At 38.8% G+C, this 22,300-nt stretch overlaps 2 protein-coding genes across 6 annotated transcripts in view; one reads left to right on the top strand and one right to left on the bottom strand.

Annotated features, from left to right (window-relative positions):
- Positions 1-22,300, top strand: part of NNT (nicotinamide nucleotide transhydrogenase) — a 94,787-nt gene that overhangs the window by 35,082 nt on the left and 37,405 nt on the right. For all 5 annotated transcript variants that reach the window (XM_006928023.4, XM_003981426.6, XM_011286285.4 and 2 more), the window contains exons 8-13: positions 13,698-13,831; positions 14,132-14,323; positions 14,944-15,097; positions 18,136-18,297; positions 19,811-19,921; positions 20,931-21,076. In XM_006928023.4, coding sequence (XP_006928085.1) covers positions 13,698-13,831; positions 14,132-14,323; positions 14,944-15,097; positions 18,136-18,297; positions 19,811-19,921; positions 20,931-21,076 — 899 coding nt within the window. The remainder of the gene's footprint in view (positions 1-13,697; positions 13,832-14,131; positions 14,324-14,943; positions 15,098-18,135; positions 18,298-19,810; positions 19,922-20,930; positions 21,077-22,300) is intronic.
- Positions 11,766-12,547, bottom strand: LOC101090993 (ubiquitin-conjugating enzyme E2 N-like). Its single transcript, XM_019811190.3, has one exon. The coding sequence runs from the start codon at positions 12,511-12,513 to the stop codon at positions 12,097-12,099; it is 417 nt and encodes a 138-aa protein (XP_019666749.1). The 5' UTR covers positions 12,514-12,547; the 3' UTR covers positions 11,766-12,096.

Here is a 22,300-nt window from a genome sequence, read left to right as displayed (position 1 = left end):
ACCACAGGCTGTCTACACACCTCTTGGTAGCTTTCAACACGGACAGGGCAACTTGTCATCAAGAGGAAGATGCCAAGACTGGGGAATGTCCCATTACCATTTATCAGTCATGACTTCTTAGAGTGTGTTTGAGCACGCTTAGTGAGTTATTGGGCCGAATTTAACAAATGTTTGTTAGGAAAATTTATGGCACAGAATTATATTCTGGTTTGGTCTATTATTTCTCCAAACATATGTTGCAAGATTGGAAGTTGTGTTTCCCTCCCTGGCAGTCCCTGAGTTGAAAAGGATTGGGAGGCTGAGGCCATCCCTGGGGAAGCAACACCCCATGGAGTTACTGCTAACAGCTAGTACTGCCTACCACATGTGTTTCTGTATTTCCTTCTTTCCACGTTCCCTATACTTTCTTGTGTCTCAGCGTCAGGGTGGTCTGGCTGCTATAACAAATCAGCACAAAAGCCTGGACGTGATAGAAATTTACTTCTTGCTCAGTTAGCAGTAACGGGTGGTTGACATGTTGGTGGGCATCTCTCCTTCACATGGTCATCTGGGGATTCAGGTATGACAGTGTCACCATCATCATGATGAGGCTCTGAAGATCACTGCAGGTACCGTGTCTCCTCCAGCCAGCCAGAGGGAAAGGGACATAGAGGAATGCACATAGGATGCCTACGAATGGCACATACCACTCGTCACATTTCTTTGGCTAAGACTTAGTCACATGGCCAACCCTAACTGTGAAGGAAGCTGGGAATTGTTTCCTAGCTGTGTGCCCAGGAATAATAGAACATTGCATTAGTTTGCTAAGGCTGCCGTAACAAAATCCCAGCTTAAACAACTGAAATTTCTTTTCTCACAGCTCTGGAGGCTGGAGGTCCCAGGCCAAGGTGTAGGCAGGTTTGGTTTCTTCTGAGGCCTCTCTCTCTGGCTTGTCGATGGTCTTCTATGTAGATTTCTTTGTCTTCTATGTAGATGGTCTTCTTCTTGCTGCGTGCTCACGTGGTCTTGGTGTCTCTCTTTTTTTTAATCCACGTTTCTTCTTATTTTAAGGATGTCGGTCAGATTGAATTAGGGCCTCATTTTGACTTAATCACCTTTCTTTAAAGGTAGTTAAAGAATTCACCAATTTCCCAGTATCATGATATTTTAAGGTAGTAGGGGTTAGGGCTGCAACGTATGAATTTTCTGTGGACATAGTTCAGCTCATAACAAACATGGATTTTGGTGAACAGCTAATAGCTTTTTCCTTTTTCTTGCTTTGTAATTTTATCTGCTTATGTTTAATGTATTCACTGGGGATCAGATCTTGGATTTAGAGCCAGAGAAAGTAGATTCAAATTCCAGTTCCGCTGCTTAAGAGCTGATGTGTCTCTCTGAACCTCAGATTCTTCATCTGAAAAGGAGGTAAACATTTTTATCTCCCAGAGCTGATTCATTGAATAGATGAAGAAAAAAAGCCAGTGTAGGGATCAGGGAGGGCCTGGCCTAGAGAGAGCATTAGCATCATTCTCTTTCCTGCCACGGGTGATGTCTGGTCCTGCACATGGTACTCAGGACTGAAAACTTACTGACTTTGTGAACAGAAGGTCTAGACATTCTCAAGGATTACATGGAATGTCTAAGGCAGTCCCTGAAAAACTGAATTTTCTGAAGATATGCATTTCAGTAAGGCTCTTTTGTCAATTAATCTCATTCTGGCCTAAGTTGAATAACATGGGAAATAAATAACATGGTAAAAAAATGTTTCTATTTTTAGAAAGAATCTTTTAATTATTTTATAAAACTAGTTAAATCAGATTGTGTAATAAATATTCATTTTTTTATTTTAAGACATTTTGGTAGCAAAATGCTAAACATGCATTGGAGAGAACACAATGTTATAATTTATATAAAAATATTATACATTTCCTGTTTGTGCTACCATTTAACTTTGGTAGACTGTTTTAGTGTTTTAAGAATTCCCATCATTTATGGAACCATGGTAACATCTTGACTAATTATGATCTTTATTTATACAAATTTATAGCTATGAGAGGTAAATGATTAAGATGATCCTTAAAATTTTTTATAAATGTGTTCTTTAATTATTAGGTAAAAACTTGTTTTTAGGTTTTTTTTTTTCTTCAAACAGATCTTTAGGGATTTCTCCAGTTTGCTAAAATATGCTGTTGACTAATCCTATTTCGTAAGTATTACATTTAGAAATATCACGGTATTCAGTTTGTGAAAGCCAAGGTTTTCCTGGCCTGAGTTTCTCTCTAGTTCCTAATACAAATAATTAATTGTGCAGAGAAAATTTGTCTCTAGTTCCGTGGACAGAATTCACCAATAAAGTACTCTGCTGGGGTCAGAATCTCTTTTCATGAACATAGCTGTCTATAGCCTAGCCGGTGATAACATAGATAAAGGGGTTGAATCAGTATGTTGCTGTCTGCACCGTGAGGCTGCCTAAATCACAGACCCAGGGGCAGCTAGGTGGCTCAGCTGGTTAAGCATCTGACTTCAGCTGAGGTCATGATCTCACAGTTCGTGGGTTTGAGCCCTGCATCAGACTCTGCTGACAGCTCAGAGCCTGGAGCCCACTTCAGATTCTGTGTCTTCCCCTCTGTCTCTGCCCTTCCCCAACCTGTGCGCTCGCTCACTCTCTGTCTCTCTCTCTCTCTCTCTCTCAAAAATAAACAAACAAACTTAAAAAAATTAAAAAAATCACAGACTCATTAGATGATAGATCAGTGGATCAAATATTCAGCAGTTTCTTGCCACTTCCTGTCTGTTACATAATCAGTTATCTCTGTGTGTGTGTGTGTGTGTGTGTATATATATATATATATATATATATATATATATATGTATAAGAAACTTTTTGTCCTTATCTGTAACATCTTTATAGCTTACAAACCATTGCTTTAACCCCATCTGTGATTTTGAAATTCCAAAATTTCGTGTGTATCAGTTAGCATACCTTTGGCTGTCAGAAGCAGAAATTCCAACACAATCTGCTTTAAATAAGAAAGGAAAGAAACTTCTTGGGTCGTGTATCCGAAGAAAGTCCCCTTGTAAGTGTGGATAGGTGTGCTGACATCAGGGGGACTTTGGCTGTGCTCCTGTAGTCTGTCACCTTGCCCTGCTCTGAGGTGGTAGAAAGAAGGCAGCAGCGGTGTGGGGCCTCTAGTCTGCAGGACACGACATCTGGAAGGAAGGCCAGCTCTGATGGCTCCCTCTTGAAGAGCAAGGAAATGTCTTTTTCAGAAGCCTTTAGTAAACTTTTCTTTGTTCTTATTGGCCTTAATGGGGTTCGTGCCCATTCCTGAACCAGCTGGTGGAGGCAGGACAATGCGATGCCCCTTGGCTTACATCTGGATTTCAAAATGGTCACTAATAATATGATGAGATTATCCTTAGGCCAGCCTGCATCTGGAGTGGTGTCTGAGGTTATTTCTCCTGAAGTTCATGGACTGTGTGGAGAAAATGGAAATCAGAGTAGTGACAAGAGGAGGAAGGAGATGGGTGCTGGGTAAACAACAATGCTCAGTGCAAAACTGTGTTGTCTTCTAATGATATTTCTTTATATGTAAATGCTGTAGTTCACACTGTCTTTACATGCTGTATTTTCCACTGAGTCTGGATAGTATTGCATTCCATTAATAATTATCCTTGTTTTCTTAGTACTTATTCAGAAATCTATCTTGGTTTGGATAAATGTATTCTTTAATTTGTATTTTTTCTTTTTCTTTTTTAAAGCTTATTTGAGAGAGAAAGAGTGTGCAATTGTGTGCGAGCGGGGGGGGGGGGGGGGCAGAGAAAGAGTCCCAAGCAGGCTCCACACTGTCAGCATGGAGCCCAATGTGGGGCTTGAACTCAGAACCCAGAGATTATGACCTGAGCCAAAATCAAGAGTCAGATGCTTAACTGACTGAGCCACCCAGTCATCCCTATTGTTTGTATTTTTATCTCTTTGCCACTATACTGTTGAATATACTATGATCTTGTTAAAGCAGAAGGTTTTTCTTGAGCCTGTCTAATCTGACACCTCACTGGCCAGAAGTTCAGGAAGTTAGAAATTTCGCCATCTGATTACATGCTATAGAGTAATCCCAGTAAATAATGCTAAATGCTGTTTGGAATCAAAATTTTGTGGTAAACCCATTTCATTTTGGTGTCTTATTGTTCTTAATATTTTTAGTGGTTTCCTCTTAATGGTTTTTTGTTTCATTTTGTTTTTGGGTTTTGCTGTTGTTGTTGTTGTTGTTGCTTTGGTGTGGTTAAAGTTGTCTGTGAGGGCTTAATTCTTTTCCCAGTAAGGTAGAATCTGAGAATTTATTGATTTCAGATGATTAGGTTAGCTTTGATTCATTTAATGAAGTATAATGTATTGTAAGACTTTCTGATAAATCTTTACCCATTGATATTTAGTTTAAGCTAAATCACTCTTTTTTGAAATTAGTGCTACAGAGAAGCCAATGATTCTTTTGCTACGTAGCCATAGTTGTTAAAGCTATGTTTTTTCTTTTTCTTTTTGTTAAATAATCTCGACACCCAACGTGGGGCTCGAACTCATGATCTTGTGACTGAGCCAGCCACATGCCCCTGAAGCTGTTTTTAGAGAGGAGCAATTTTTTCTAGAAGTTTCTAGCTTTAATACTTTTGAAACTTCATCTTAGTATTTGTTTAATGAGAAAATACAGGAGTATGGGAAGAATTCTGTGAATTCTGTGGCCATACATGCATACATCTAGAAACAGTGCACGTGTGAGGCATGTTTTCAGTCTATAGTCAATTCTTGGTGTACACAGAGATTCAAGGATACCTTACAGTCATCTATGCCATCCCTGCTCACCCTAAATAATGGCCAACCAATTGGGAAACCACACAGATTTTTAGATGACTGCTTTATTAAATACCTCAGCTATTTTGGATAATAAAACTGTTTACTGACCTTTGAATATAGCCTCTTTCAGTCCTAAAATATTAGTCTTCAGAGCTGTAAGGAAAATTTTCCTTCATATCCAGTCTGCACATGGTAAGCACTAAATATTACTTGAGTGGATAAATGGATGCGTATTTGAATGATGACTGGGAGTGCATTTTGTCCTACCATTGTTTTGGCTACAGTATGAAAATAGATTCCCAGCTGGGAGGGGACCGAGGAATCTTCCCAGGGAACTTAATGTCCAAGAACGAGAAGGCACCAAGAAATATTTCATGAGGTTGTACATCATGCCAAATCCTTCATCCACATTTTGCATTGTGCTAGGAAATACATTTAAAAAAATTCTCTCATTAATTTTTTCTGTCATATTGATTTTTGTTATTGTTTTGGGGGAAATTGGTTTGAGAAAGTGTAAAAATTTCAGTTTATTTGTATATCTCCTCTTTGGCAGATAAAATTATAAAATTAAAAGAAATGAGCAATCAAAAGGGGAAAGCCCAATTGTGCTTGCCTCAAAAACAAAAACAAAAACAAACATAACTCTTACCTGCCACCTTCTTTTTTTTTTTGTCACGTTTATTTATTTATTTTGAGAGAGCGAGAGACAGCAAGAGTGGGGTAGGGTTAGAGGGCGAGGAAGAAAGAATCCCAAGCAGGCCCCCCGCTGTCAGCATAGAGCCTCATAAAGGACTCGAACCCTCTAACTGTGAGATCACGACCTGAGCCAATATCGGGAGTCGGGATGCTGAACTGACGGAGCCACCCCGGTGCCTCTGCCTTCTTCTATTAATTCTTCTGACATCTTCTACAGTTATGTCTTGAAAGATCTGATATGATCACTTAGCCTTTTATTCTTGTGTCTAAAATCTATACCAGACTATCTCTGGGGTATATGGGACATCTCTTTATATTTGTAGGATTTGTATTAAACATTGGGTATATTCTTCTCTATGTTTTATATTGTAAAAATCTTCCTGTTTGTTATCCATCCTTAGTCTCTGACTCACTTTGTAAGTGTTTTAGAAGCACTCTTTGAAAGGCTGTCCTAACTGTATAGCTTCATTTGCTGTAGGGAGGGCACATAACGTTGAGTGAAGCCTTTCAGTTGGTAAGTAAATAGATTGGTCTGATGGCATTTTTAAGTTATTTTAATTTTGTAGTACAACTCTGAACCTGTGTCTTCAACTTAAAGAAGAAACTGGTTGTGATTACGCAGGAGTACTTTATTTTATTGTTTTTTATAAAAATAGTATGTGACTTTTGGAAATGTAGTACGAAGTAGAAAATACAAAGTAGAAAGTAAAGATCATCCATCATCTCTCTACTTAATGAAAAATACTATTAACATTTTACCATTTCCTTTCATCCTTTTTTCCATGCATTTTTATCATGTTAGATCAGGATACAGTATCTTTCTCATTTTCTACATATAATATTATATCATAAATTTTCCCCTTGATATAATATGATGAGTCATTAAGAAATCTTTGTAAATGGGGCGCCTGGGTGGCTCAGTCAGTTAAGCTTCCGACTTCAGCTCAGGTCATGATCTCACACTCCGTGAGTTCGAGCTCCATGTCGGGCTCTGTGCTGACAGCTCAGAACCTGGAGCCTGCTTCGGATTCTGTGTCTCCCACTCTCTCTGCCCCTCCCCTGCTCATGCTCTGTCTCTCTCCATCTCAAAAATAAAAAACATATAAAAAATTAAAAAAAAAAGAAATTTTTGTAAATATATTTTAATGGTTTTATAGAATTTTCTTGTTTGAATGTACCATATTTTATTTAATGGTTCCCGAAAAGTTGGGCTTTTCATTTAATTCCAGTTTTTGCCAATTAAAAATAATGCTCTAACCTTTTTTCTGAGTCCTTCCAATGTGTGTATTTTCATTTATTTCCCCAGGATTAATCAAATCTTAGAAGTAGAGTTACTGGATGAGTGAATATCAACATTTTTGGCCAGTTAATATATGTTTGTAAACTATGCTTTCCTGAAACTTGTGCAGTCCATAATCTCATAAATAGATCATCCTGCTACTTGTTTCATTTCAACATTATGATTTTTAAAAATTTTTTTTTAACGTTTATTTATTTTTGAGACAGAGAGAGACAGAGCATGAACAGGGGAGGGGCAGAGAGAGAGGGAGACACAGAATCTGAAACAGGCTCCAGGCTCTGAGCTGTCAGCACAGAGACCCACGCGGGGCTCGAACTCTCGGACCGAGAGATCATGACCTGAGCCGAAGTTGGACGTTTAACCAACCGAGCCACCCAGGTGCCCCTCAACATTATGATTTTTTTAAAAGATTTTATTTTTAAGTAATCTTTACACCTAACATGGGACTTGAACTTATAACCCCAAAATCCTGAGTTGCATATTCTGAGTGAGCCAGCCAGGTGCCCCTATTATTAATTTTTGACTCTTTCAGTTTTAGAGGCAAAGAAAAAAGTATCTCACTTTTTGTAACTCACATTTCTTTATTATTCATTATGAAGGTGAACATTTTTTTTAAGTTTATTTATTTATTTTGAGAGAGAGAGAGTGTGAAAGAGAGAGCATGCAAACAGGGGAGGGGCAGAAAGTGAGGACAGAGAGAGAATCCCAAGCAGGCTCCACACTGTCAGCGCTAAACTCAAGTGGAGCTTGAACTCACAAATGGCGAGATTGTGACTTGAGCCAAAACCAAGAATCGTTCACTCAACCGACTAAGCCACCCAGGCGCCCGGAGGAGGGTGAACATTTGAAAAAAAAATTTAGTTGTTACCATTTCTCTTAGAATTGAGTGTTTGTTGTTCATTTATTAGGATCTTTGTGTTTAAATTTATGTGAGCTTTTTAATATATTTTTTGTCATATTTATTTTTGAGGACGATAATGTACTTTTTTCATACTTAAATCTATTGTTTTCCCAATTGCTTTAAGAAATACTTTATTTTAAAGTTTATTTCTTTAGTTTGAGAGAGAGAGAACACGAGTAAGCACTTTGCATGCAGGCAGGGGAGGGGAAGAGAGAGGGAGAGAGAGAATCCCAAGTAGGCTATGTACTATGGGTAGGGGAGCCTGATATGGGCCTTGATCCCACGATCTGCAAGATCATGACCTGAGCCAATATCAAGAGTCCGATGCTTAAGTGACTGAGTCACCAAGGCACCCAAGAAAATACTTTTTAATCCAAAGACTAGAGGGCTATTCACCAAGGTTCTCTTTCTTCTCTCTTCCTTTTTGGGTTGATTCTCTTTTTTAAAAGTTTTATTTGTTTTGAGGGATCTCTATACCCAGTGTGGGGCTCAAACTCATGACCCCAAGATCAACAGTCTTATGCTCTTCCTACTGAGCCACCCAGGTACCCCAAGGGTTGATTTTTTTGTAATTCATTCTGATGTATAGAGTTTAAAGTTTAATTTGAAGTCTGGTAGTAGATTCACCCCTCCATACCTAACTAATCATCTTATTCCTTTTGTTGCTTCCATTTTGTGATGCTACATTATCATGTATTCCATTTTTGCCCTAGGAGGACATCAGGGTAAGATAGTATTTTGAAATTTCCTTCTCAGTCTTTCCTCCTCTTGAACTATTCTTTTGAGGATTTTCTCATTTGGAACTTTTATGTGTTACCCTGCTCCTCTTTTGGCTCTATTTTTTCCCCTTCTGTTTTCAATTTTCATTTCTACACTTCCAGAATTAAAAAAAAATTAATCCACATGTGAATGCTTAAAAGCCAGCTGTACTGTTCTATTCATCATTGTATTCCCTGTGGCCTTTATTGATTTTTTAAATTATAAAATTAAAACTAGCTCTTAAATTTGTTTTATTTATTTATTTTGAGAGAGAGCATGAGCAGGCGAGGAGCAGAAAGAGGGAAGAGAGAGAATCCCAAACAGGCTCTGTGCCATCAGCACAGAGCCCAGTGTGGGGCTCAAGCTTACTAACTGCAAGATCATGACCTGAGCCCAACTCAAGAGTTGGGCACTTAACCCACTGAGCCACCCAGGTGCCCAAATTAAAACTAGCTCTTATAGAAAATTTGTGAGATAAGGAAAAGCACAAAGAAGAAAATATTCTTAGCATTTAAAGATATCCTGGTATGGTTAAATGTTATACTATATGGAATTTACTAGAAACTATATAAGATATGTAGTATAGTATATGTATATATAAAAATACATACGAAACACTCATAAATATGTATGTGAAATTTTTTTACCAAATGGCAGTAGTATATACATACTATTTTGTTGTGTGCTTTTTATCTGTAATAATTTAACGTATCTTAAATATTCCTATGTGACTTAAATTTTAACTCATCCTCTAGTTATTTGACTATACACTAAATAAATTATGTGAAGGAATATCCTATCCTTTCAAAAGTGATTGAATTTCAGAGTGACAATATGGACAGAATATTTATTATTTTCGTTAAGATGCCAGTGTGTATGTATGTGTGTGTGCATTAAAGTTGTGTCAGCCACTGCATAATTGTTTTGTGAAGGTTGAGTGAGTAAAATCAAAGACAAATAGGTAATATATAGGATGTTTTCTAGGGAGCCTAAATGGTTTTGGCCACTTGAGGTCTTGTAAAGTCAGTAGGGTTACAGTCCTGGAATTGATCCTTAAAAAGAAGGAATCCAGAATTTTTAAGGCAGGAGGAATTAATTAGATGCCAAATCAAATTTGTGAAGTTGATGGCTATACAGTTAGTGCAGTTAGAAGTCAAAGGGGGTGGGCCTGGATCCAAATTGCAGTTAAAGGCACATCAATCTGAGACTGGAGGGTACAGGTAAGGTGTAAGGAAAAGCTGTAGCAAACAAGAGGCTGATTAATGGAAAAGAGGCTCTGGACTAGAGAAGAGGAAGGGGGATGATGGTAAATACCTAGAAAGCACACATTAGTGCTTTAAATTTGCCACTTTATGTGGATGCACCTATATGATCTGTAGCTTTAAATTACTGCAGAGCTGAGCAGCATAACCTTTTTTGGGGAGGGGGGAGGAGTCCTCAAATGTATGTGGTTTGCATCCCCAGATTGTTATGTTTAATAAAGTTTAAATATTCAAGCTTTTGTTGGACTGTAGTGGGGAGAGTAGATGAAAGGAGTATTTCCAGAGAATTTTGAGAAATGATGAAACCACCAGGATGTCAGAGTATTGTCTTTGGGGAAAATATCTCCTTATTCTTGCTCTTTCCTGGAAACTCAAAAGATTATCCGACAAACTGTGTGGCAGCTAGCTACCCCTGTGTGGCTGGAGCAGAAGGTCCAGTGGGGCGGTAATGAGAGAGAATGTGAGAAGGAGTGAGGGAGGAAGGCCTTCAGTAATAGGAGGCTTAGAATTTGGACTTTATCTTGGAAGTATAAAGTTGGCATTGAGAAAGAGGGAGGTACTATATAAATACCGATTTGTTATCTTTTCAGCTTTTTTCCCCCACATGTGCCACAAATATTTCTTTTTCTTTTTTCTTTTATTTTTTTATGTCGAAAATGTAATTTTAATAGATAATTCTTCATCTTACATAGAAGCACAACAAAATATACCACATTCTGAAGAAACTCCAGACGTTATGAGAATAAAGAGTAGGGGGAACTCAGATGGGCTACAATATCCATTACCTTAAATTGCAAGACAAAGGTTCCAACCCACAGGTTAACATTTACATACTTAGGACTGGCTACACTGATGTCTTAAAAATAACAAGGATCAGAAATTACATACGGAAACGGGTGGGAAAGAACAGTTTTTCTGAGGGGAGGAACTCTATCAATGCAGAAAAAATTACTGAATATCAAGCAATAGCTCTCAGAGCAAATACTGAAGGATGAAAATAAGAATCATGAACTGAGGATTTGATGTTCACAAAGGAAGAAACCTTTCGGATGACACTTATGCAAGCTGGTTGCTTGAGGTCTGCTCGTGAGGTCTACAAGGAAGACTCATAAATATCTCCGCAAACCCCAGATGGTTATCAGATTGGTGTTTCCTAATAGTATCATACACCAGTGGTCACACATGGAGTTTTCAGACAAAAACTAAGAAAGAGGTCATACCCGAAATGCCAGACAAACAAATGTGGCACAACATATGAGTCCTACACAAAGCCAGTCACAACGGCTGCTTTGCTGTGACTCTCCTGTACAGTAATTTTCAGACATCATGGCAAGACACTAATGATCATCTAATCAGACAACACATATTTCAAATTTCTAGGAGGTAAGAAAAATATCAGATACCAATGCTTTATGCATGCTCAGGGCCAGCTTATAAATACTCCATTCAGTGATATCTTAACACAAGTTTGCATCGGTGAAAAGAAATGGGCAAAATCCACTTCTTGTCATTCGACTTGTCAGATGGTGAAGACCAAAACAGAATGTTCCATCAGTTTTAATTTTTAAATACGATTGTCACATTGGGAAAATGAAACACAGTAAAATAAACTGTACAAAGCAAAGTAGAATAACAAAAAATATTTTACTATAACAAGATTTACAGAAGTTTCCAGATAAGCCATACAGAATGGTCACAAGGTTTTTTTGAAGGAAGGATTCTACACTTGACAGCAAAGTCACAATGTTATTAGTGAGAGCTGTGATGTGTGTTTAATGTTCCCATTTTGGTTCAAACAATCAAGCTTGTCCATCTACAGCATCTAAATAAACTTAGACTTGGCTAGAGAGCATATTCTAAAGAACTGGTTAGATGCTTTTATCCAATGCAATTAGATCACCATAAAAAGGGGAAAGGAGCCCATAAAATTAAAACTACCTCTCCCCCCTCCCCCACCAAAAAAAAGATAATAAAGAGAAAACACCCACACCCCTTGCAGCTAACCCTGACCACTACCTTCATTCACAGTGCTTTATACTTTAACCACTATTGGGGGAATGAATAAAAGCAGAGAGGGGCCACTGCTTTTAAACGTTTCGCAACAATCCAGATGGTACTTCTAGCCTCTGCTCATGCTTTACAACAGTGAATCAGGACAAGACATAGATTTGCTAATGTGCATTTAATCACCAAAGGACTGAAGATGTCTGAACTTTTATTCTGTAATGTTTCTGTGTCCATTAAATGCAAACAAAAAAGGAAGAAGTCTTGGCAGAACAGGAGAAGTGATGCACACTTGATGATCAGATTGATTTTAAATATTATTCATGGCATATAGCCTATCCATGCTCTAGCCGTTTCTGTTGCTTGGGCTTCGTTGGTCTTCCACTGCTCTATCATTTGCTAATGGATCATCTGGATTGGGAGCACTTAACAATGCCTGGATCGATAGCAGAACTGTGCGAATCTGCAGTGCTGGGGACCACTTATCTTTCAAAGTATCTAAACATACTCTTCCCAACTTGTCTACATTAGCATGATAAATTTTGCTCATGAAACATACTTTAGGGGCTGCCATTGGGTATTCTTCTGGAAGGAATAGTTGACGTTTAAAAGTCCCTCCCTCAAAGGGGGAATCCTGGGGGCCAGCAATGACCACATGAAAATAATGGGCGTTGCTTTTGTCAGGTTCTGCTTTAATGCCAGGAACAGGTTCCGCCAGCAAATGCTGGGTTTCCTTGATAATCCTGCGGGGCAGCCCGGCCATCTTGTCAGATCCCGAGCTTGGCTTCTGGTCTCGACTCTGGCTCCGCTCACCTCGCGCACCTAGTTTTCTTTTTTTAAACCCATATGTGTTCCAATCAAGAAGATTGAAAAACAGATTATTATTATAATGGAAATTTCATTTGAAATTAATTTTCATTTATAAAATTGATAGTACTTTTACTAAAATTCTGTAAACACAGAGTTGAAAACTTACTAAAAGAGGAGAAGATAAAGATAATTAGGCTATTAACTCTCTACTTTCCTACTACCAATCTCACAAGTTTATGTCCTTTGTCTTTTGGCTTAGGTATTTATTGTTTTATGAAACTTGAACACGGTAATATACTGACATTGTGGGCCCCCTTTGAACATACTAATATGTTAGGTTGGTGCTTTATCTTCTATGTAAGAATTAGTGAATGAATTTAAAATGTGAACTGTCTCATAACTAGAGTGTTCCATAAGAACAGGGATCTTTTCTGTTTATCTACCAGTATATTCTGAGCACCACGTATAGGGCTTGACTCATCAGAGGCAGAATAAATAGTGTTGGGGGAAATAAAAGTCTATGAGTGATTTCCAACCCCAATCCCAGGTTGGGGTTTCCTATTGTTTTCATTTCATGGCATTTCTCTGTCTCTCCTTGAAGTTATCCTGTGTTAAATGAAGGTAGATTAATTTAACATGTTGGAAAATCTGGTGAGGTTTGTTAAGATGTTTGAAAATATTCCATTTTTTAATTTGGTAAATTGCTAGTGAGTATTCCCCTTGACTTTTGTGATCTTTATGGATTGTCCAGTTCAGGTGCACATAGTTTCCTTAATAGCTTATGCATTAAAAAAAAAAAAAAAACAGGCAAATGGTTATGTCTTCATGAGTGGTGCTGAATGTAAATCAGTGGGGAAGAGCCGTGCTGAGATTTCCATGCTGAGTAAGTAAACGGAAAGGCTGGCTTATTAGCCACACGTCTCCCTCCCGCATATCGGCTTTGCAGGTTATACTAACCATATTTCTTCCTGAGGAGGATGACCATTTCCTCCACCTGTGTATAGACTTTTGGGTCTCTTGAAAGAGTTAAATTTCAGATGTTACATTTTTGAGCCTCCAGAGACTACTGTAATAATTAGAAAATAGAGTTTAAAAAAGTATAATATAATTTGTTCTGTTTTCTTTCCATTTTATTAGGTAAAAAAGCCCCAGTTTTATTTAGTAAAGAAATGATTGAGTCAATGAAGGAAGGTTCAGTTGTTGTGGATTTAGCTGCTGAGGCTGGCGGAAACTTTGAAACCACGAAGCCAGGAGAACTTTACGTTCACAAGGTATAGGAAACAGCTGCTTCTCTCTGTGGACAATGTCCCGTGGCTCACCATAGTGATTTGCAAGAGAGTATTTATGCCTCAAAGCTCAAAGTGTTCAGAGAAACTGAGGCCTGAAATTTTTTAAAATTAAAAATAGGCACATTTAAAGCTCTTTTTGAAATATACTGTTTGTGAGATGTGTGCATATTTACAAAGATCATAATTTCACAGCTTAGCCTTGGCTATGACTGCGAATTGTCCTAGCAGGAAGGTGAACAGACCGGATTAGACCTTTCAGACTATATATTTTTGTTCACGTAGGGAGTTACTCACATCGGCTACACAGACCTTCCCAGCCGAATGGCCACTCAGGCCAGCACCCTCTATTCCAACAACATCACCAAGCTCCTGAAGGCCATCAGCCCTGACAAAGATAACTTTTATTTTGAAGTGAAAGACGACTTTGACTTTGGTACAATGGGTCATGTCATTAGAGGAACTGTAGTGATGAAGGTAAGAGACCCAATCCTTCCTGCATTTTCATTACAAATGTATGTGTTGTGTGTAGAGATAACTTAAAATCTTTAGGGGCACCTGGGCGGTTCAGGAAGTTGAGCATCTATCTGACTCTTGATTTTGGCTCAGGTTGTGGTCCCAAGGATGCGGGATTGAGCCCTGAGTTGGGCTGCCCACTGGGTGTGGAGCCTGCTTGGGATTCTCTCTCTTCCTCCCTCTGCCCCTCCCCTGCTCACACATGTGCTTGTGTACTTTCTCTCTCTAAAATAAAAATAAAAATCTTAAAAGAAAAATTGTATTTAATTTTCTTTAATGTTTATTTATTTTTGAGAGAGACCAAGCACGAGCAAGGGAAGGTACAGAGAGAAAGACATAGAATCTGAAGAGGTCTCCAGCCTCTGAGCTGTCAGCACAGAGCCCGATGTGAGGCTCAAACCTGCGGACCATGAGATCATGACATGAGCTGAAGTCAGACACTTGGCGGACTGAGCCACCCAGGAGGCCCAGAAAAATTATATTTAAAAGAACAGCTCTTTCCCCCCCCAGCACTGTCACTATCTTCTGTGTTTTTGAAATGCTGGATTGACTTTTAACATTGTTTTTCTAATTTCTGTTAGGATGGAGAAGTGATTTTCCCCGCTCCCACTCCGAAAAATATTCCTCAAGGCGCCCCAGTAAAACCGAAGACAGTGGCTGAGCTGGAAGCTGAAAAAGCAGCTACGGTCACGCCCTTGAGGAAGACCATGACTACGGCTTCTGCGTATACAGCAGGTGAGGACCCCCTTCCTTAGGGTTGAGTCCTAATTATTTGGATTTTGTAAGAAATGTATCAATTGTCAATTAGCGAACGAAATGCTGTTCTCCTTTGGATTCCATTAGGAAGTGGGCCTGTTAGAAGCGAGTTTTCATAAACGTGTTGTCTCACCTCTGTGGCATTATACAGGTGCTCGCCAGATACTGGAATGAATGTGTGTGAAAGCATATACAGGCTGTTAATGCTTTTCTTTCATAGAAAACATTTAAAATATAGCTGTTAATAGCTTCATCTTCCATCAAATATATCGAGTAGTGATGTGTGTTGGATTGTGTTGGTTTTAAGTGCCCGTAAATGTAGTTACTTACTTATCTATCTTCGTGGGTTGTAAAACATCACTTGTGATCATCTGCACATCGGGGAAGCCTAGGGAACCAAACGTTTGCATTGAAGAATCAACAGTATGATACAGATAGAGCCCTTGAATGTTTGTCTAACATCCTAGTTATTTACCTAGTAAAAAAATTCAGGTTTTAAATTTTCATTTCTTTCTTTACAATTGAACACAAATTCTCTGCTTTTCAGTTCATCTTAACGAAAACATTAAGCAGTCACTGTAAAAGAGTGATAAATATTCATTCTGGGTATGAATTATTTGAGTTTGAAATATGGTCATTTGGTTTTAAATTGGTTTCTCTCATAGAATGAATTAAAAATATTTAGATCTACTTAGAGCCAAAGCAAAAAGAAAAGCAAACTAGAAAGAATTAAGGACCAGCACCAGGCACACAATTCTTGTAGCCTCAGCATTCTCCAAATTCCCATGCGAGCCCAGATGTTTGAAAGCGAAATGTGTAACTCTCCTTGAATAAAGAGCAAGTCTCAGCAAAATGACTGAAAAGCCTCTAGTTCTGAACATGGTGAATAAATGGGGCCATGTCCCGACTTGCACTTACTTGTCAAAGAAAAAAAGAAACCAGCTTATTATATTGTACCTGCAGAGGATTTTTGGAAAGATTGTAAATTTCCATTTCTCTTTGAGATTTGTCAGGAAATAGAATGAGGCATATATGATGGTTTATTTTTCTAGGTTTGTTTTGTGTTAAGTCAAGGTTTATTGCATTTTAATAGATATGACAATAGCATATTCTAGTGAATGAAAGGATGGCCATATACTTGTTTTTCTTTACCTTAAACTTCCTCCGTAATAATAAAAACAAGTATTTTTCTTTTACATGTGTGTTAGGAATCTATTTGAATAGTATTCTTCAAAGAATATGATTTACTTTTTTTTCCTTTCTTTTTTTTCTCTTTCTCTTCTTTTTCCTTTGTTACAAAGACTGTAGAAATAGCATATTTGACGTTATTAAATATGTTATAGAAAAGACATTAGTTTGTTAAATAGTTGATTAAAAAACCTTCAGATATGTGATTTTTATCTTAGGTGCCCAACAAAAGATGGATACTTTAGTGCTTCTCGATTAATGTAGTCCTTTAATGAGTGCTAAGCATTGCACTAAACACTTCATATGCCTTAACTTATTTACTTCTTACAAGACCTCAGTGAGGTGCACATATTACTTATTATTTTCTTTTTCCAGCTGAGGACAGAGAGGGTTAATAATTTTACAGATAAGGATACTATAGCACAGACAAGTTAAGTAACTTGCCTGAGATCACACAGCTAAGGAGCAGTAGACCCAGGATTTGAACGAGGCATTCTGGCTTATGAAACCATATATATATTTTTTAAGCTTATTTATTTATTTTGAGAGAGAGAGCTCAAGGGAGTGAGAGTGCATGTGAGTCAGGGAGGGGCAAAGAGAGAATCCCAAGTAGGCTTTTCACCCTGTCAGCGCAGAGCCCGAAGTGGGGCCCATCTCACAAACCATGAGATCATGACCTGAGCCAAACTCAAGAGTTAGACTGAGCCACCCAGGCGCCCCATGAAATGTATTCACCACAGTTCTATACAGCTTCTCTGATGTTTAGCTAGAACACAAAACAGTATTCTAGCTCTACCTCCAGGTGGTTAATGGGCCATGCATTGGAACCCTGGAAATTTTATATGTGGGTAGGGAAATATAAATTAAAACTGCAGTCTTATTACATGATTTAAAGTAAACTTAACGTCAATTTCTAGATGTTCTAGCTGTGCCACTTAGAAAGAAGTAGTTCATATCAAGGAAAAAAAGTACCTTATTTCAGAAAGTTGAATTCCAGCTCCCTGGTCCCCCATTAGCATTATTTTTACTGACCACTAGGTAACCCTTCTGTTGCAGAACAGCCATCCACATGTTTGCTATTAAGAAAGGCAATAATTAAAGATGTATGTTCAGAGCTGACTTTGTATTCTGCACATTCTTAATTTAATTTGTTGTTTTTTTTTTTTTTTTTTCCTTTTCTTTGTAAAATCCTGTTTGCTGACTTGGTGTTGAGGCTGGAGCTGACTGCCCTGGCCAGCAGTCCAGTCCAGATTCAGGAGCAATTGCAAAACTTCTGTCCCGGGTGGGTGGAAGCCATATGTTTTGGGGAGGTGCTGGAGTGAATGAAATCCTTCCTACTCTTTTAAAATCCCTCTTCCTTAGCCAAATCTGAGTGACATGAAATTGGCTTCAAAAAAGTCCTGTCTTGTAAAGGTTGTGTCTTGCCCAAGTAGAAATGCTTTTTGGTAGATCTGTATAGGTCTGTAATTCTGGAACAGAAACACTCATATAAACACATGTGGCATTGTCAATGAAAATTAAAACAGGGAAGAGGACAATGGGGAAACTGTTATTCAGGTGACTCATAAATTCTACTAGATCTTTATAGCTTGTTTTATTTTGAGAGGTGGCAGTCAGGAAGTTGAGTTTGTTCATAATACCTTTAACCACCCCCCCCCCCCCCATCATGAAATGTGTAAAAAATCTCATTATTGGCAAATCTCATTATTGGGTGCAGAATTTAAAAGGATTGACTATTTCACATGCTTGTGTGTGTGTGCGTGCGTGTGTGTGCTTTTAATCTTGAGGTAATTAATTGGATGTCAGCTCACACTCTTCTCTTTCTGTAGGTCTCACTGGGATTCTGGGTTTGGGCCTTGCGGCACCCAATTTAGCCTTTTCCCAGATGGTGACCACTTTTGGCTTGGCCGGCATCGTGGGCTACCACACTGTCTGGGGAGTGACCCCTGCTCTCCACTCACCACTGATGTCTGTGACTAATGCAATCTCAGGTTTGGTCCTCTCTTGTCTTCCCTCATCTTAGGTTTTCATGGGCTGTTCAATTCTCCAGCCGCTTTCAGTGAGGTTTATAAAGTCTTTGTTTACAAATTGTATGGCTTGGCATCTGAGGCGGTGGTTGTGGTGATTTGGGCTCCCACAGGGGCAAGGATGGGGCCAGAAGTAAGGGGCTGAGCAAGTAAGTGTCAGGCCTTTGGGCTGCTCCCATCTCAAGCAGTGCAGAACCGTTGTTATTTCTTTCAATTATAATTTCCTTTATTTTTATTTATTTATTAAAAACATTTTTTTAATGTTTATTTTTATTTTTTTAATTTTTTTTTTCAACGTTTATTTTTATTTTTGGGACAGAGAGAGACAGAGCATGAACAGGTGAGGGGCAGAGAGAGAGGGAGACACAGAATCGGAAACAGGCTCCAGGCTCTGAGCCATCAGCCCAGAGCCCGACGCGGGGCTCGAACTCACGGACCGCGAGATCGTGACCTGGCTGAAGTCGGACGCTCAACCGACTGCGCCACCCAGGCGCCCCTGTTTATTTTTATTTTTGAGAGAGAGAGATACAGAGGACGAGTAGGGGAAGGGCAGAGAGAGAGAGACACACACACACAGAATCTGCAGCAGGCTCCAGGCTCTGAGCTGTCAGCACAGAGCCCGACGTGGGGCTCGAACTCACAAACTGTGAGATCATGACCTGAGCTGAAGTCGGATGCTCAACCTACCGAGCCACCCAGGCGCCGCTACAATTTCCTTTAAAGAAGGGATTCCTGTGATATAATTTGGAAACTTCTGTTTCACAGAATTATAGTTGCGACATCCGTTAGGAGCTTTTCTTAGATTCATCTAAACATTCAGCTCAGCAAGTCTGCACGCAGCAAGCCATACCTATCCTCAGGTTCACCATGAAGGCTTTGGAACAGGAAGCCCAGCTGCCCAGCCAGAGTAGCATCAGGCATTTCTTTTTGGTGTGAGTCTTGATGGTGGTCTGTGCAGCGGTCCACACAGTTGTCCAGGAGCTGGTCTCTTTGGCCCCCTGTGATGGCTCAGATCTAGGAATGAGACCCACCCTGGATCTGCCCTGGCTTAGAAGTCTCATGGCACCAGTGCACAGCCCTGACAGCAGTGCTGGAGGCCCAGCATCCGGGGTCTCTGCACAGAATGTGTCTCATTCCCAGAGGCACTGTACTCTGGAAAGTTCAAAGTTACGGCTCCACCATCATGTATTTATAGTTCGTGCCAAGTTACTTCCAGTTCAGAAGCAGTTTATCCACTTTTTGATAATGTTATTGATTTATATCTTTATCGGAGGAACAGAGCTAGAAAGTTAAAGGAAGGCTGAATTTTTATGCAAGAGGAAAAACATTTGTTAGCTTTTTGCCCACAATAGTACTTGAGTGACAGAGTTGTGTGGGAACATTTTCCTTTGTGTCTATACATGTGAGATCCTGCAGCTATGAATTGGGTGTGGCTGTGTCACTATGCCTGTTCACCATCTTGATTCTTTCTTCTTAGGGTTGACTGCAGTTGGTGGGTTGGCACTGATGGGAGGACATTTGTATCCTTCCACAACTTCTCAGGGCCTTGCTGCTCTTGCTACGTTTATTTCCTCAGTCAACATTGCAGGTACGATGGCAATGGTGGTAAAAGAACCCACGGTGCTGTTTATGTATGTATGTATGTGTGTATGTGATCTCTATACCCAACGTGGGACTTGAACTCACGACCCCAGGATCAAGAGTTGCATGTTCCATGCTCTTCTGAATGAGTCAGCCAGGCGTGCCCCCTCCCCCCCCACCGTGCTACTTTTAATGGAGACATGAGAAGCAAATATAAATCGATATAGACTTTTAGAGTGTTAGACATTCTGATTTTAAGAATTTAATTGTGCCTTTAAAAATGGTCTCAATCAGATCATAAATGCTCTCTGTGAAGAAAAATTATTTTGCCCACTTGTAATTTTTAGAAACCATTTGATAAAAGAACACCCTCTTCCCCTGTGCCCCGAAATAAACAAACAGAATGATTGTCTTGCTACAGGTTAACTAGAAGGTTATTGAATGCATAGTTTTGAATTAAGTTGACTTGTAGCTATCACCGTAACATCTCTAAATGAGTATACTTTTAGATAAAATTTTAGCCTTTTGCCTTATCCTGGCCTGTGTTCCTGAAAACTGAAAGCCTGGCCCATCACTTGTATAAACTCATTTGATGCTATTTTGTATCAAAAAATCAGTTAATATGTCCAAGAAATCTGGTGCCTGTTAATATGGCATTTTTTTTCTTTTATCACTTAATATAGGTTTAACAAACAGAATAACTTATTAGAAAAAATTACTAGCCTTTGATCTTTTGCGTCCCCAAGCTGTTTGAATGCCTGTTTACTTGTAGTCACGCAGAAAGAGTTGGTGCTGCACCCTGGTCACAAATTTTGTTTTTGAATATAGGGTTCCCTGCATTCAGTGGAACTGGCTTGAGTAATAGCCTAACTTAATTTTGAGCTCTTAAAATGTTACTTAATATTATATTTATCCTTAGGTGATAAAGATGTGCTTAAAATAGGAAAAGTGTACCACTTTAAAAATCATGTTGCTAAATGAGATACCTCTTTCTGTTTTATATTTACTTTGATAAGGTGGCTTTCTGGTGACCCAGAGAATGCTGGACATGTTCAAGCGTCCCACGGACCCCCCAGAATACAACTACCTGTATCTGATCCCTGCTGGCACCTTTGTTGGAGGATATTTAGCAGCTCTCTACAGTGGCTATAACATTGAACAAGTAAGAGGCTATTTTGAGAATTTTTAATTTTGCCACTGTGTTTTCTTTCCAACTAGATTTCACATTATCGTTATCAAAATTCAGGCTCTGACAAGCAAATATAATAATAACTCTAGAAACATCTTGGTCAAATGGAGCATTCCTATCCCCTAAGAATCCGTACCCCAGATTCTAGTGACAGATTTGCCTGCTAACTGAATGTGCTAACGTGGGTTTCCCTGTCTGTCCCTCAGTTTTTCTACATGTAAAAAGAGTCAAGAAAGTTATTAGTATCCTCTTTATGTACCTGGCTGGATTGTTGTAGGGATATGGTGAAATAATCAGTAAAAAATTTTGAAAATTTTCTGTTTCTCCCCCAACAAATTCAGTGCATCATCTTTTGTAAGCAGGAGATGTTATGTCAATTCATTTAAAAAAGACAGTTTAAAAATAAACGTTATGTAGAAAAGCAGAAATAATCAAGTTGAACTTCAAAAGTTCCATGTGCCAATATAATTATAATTGAGACTCAATTTTGTTCTGAACTGAGTATTTTTTTTTTATCACTTTTCAATGACTGTCATGTGATTGCATCTACTCTGACAGCAGGAAAATCGTGTCTCCCTTGGTTTCCGCTGTTCCCAGCGTTTCTTACTTGTTGATTGAACAAAATCTTTTTTGAGAACAGTTGGAGTGGTACGTCAGGGAGACCCTTGTCTGAATCCCAGATTTGCTATTTTCTGATCATTTGACCTTGGAAGAATTATGTAGTAACCTCTTTAAACTTTGGTTTCCTCTTGTAACATGAGGATGATGACTCTTTCAACTTTTGTGAATCTCATGGGACTGACCTACAACTTCAGTAAAGTATAGGGCATGGTCCCTGGCATTTACTACGTCAGGGATTGGCTCCTTTACAGCATTTGGTCAGGTCTAGAGCCCATAACTCTGTTTAAACTTAGGTACTTCTGTATGCATTTGTGCATGCCATCCAATACAAAAGAAACCAATTTACCTAAATGGTATAACTGCAAGTAGAATTTCAGGTATTTAATTTGTTAATATCCCTAATGGATAGAAAGATATATTGAAATATTCAAAGAAGAAGTCATATTGGTCCCTCTATTATCTGAATTTAGAGTTGTTCTTAGGAAATCACGTTTCCTCAAGAGAAGTCCTCCCTATGCTAATAGACTGAAAGTTTTGATAGTCTTTCTGTCTCTCTCTCTCTTTCTCTCTGCTCTT

The sequence above is a fragment of the Felis catus genome, chromosome A1, assembly GCF_018350175.1.
Source record: "Felis catus isolate Fca126 chromosome A1, F.catus_Fca126_mat1.0, whole genome shotgun sequence".
Classification (NCBI taxonomy): domain Eukaryota; kingdom Metazoa; phylum Chordata; class Mammalia; order Carnivora; family Felidae; genus Felis; species Felis catus.
The sequence above is the reverse complement of the archived record's forward strand: the minus strand, read 5'-3'. Positions and strand labels throughout refer to the sequence as shown.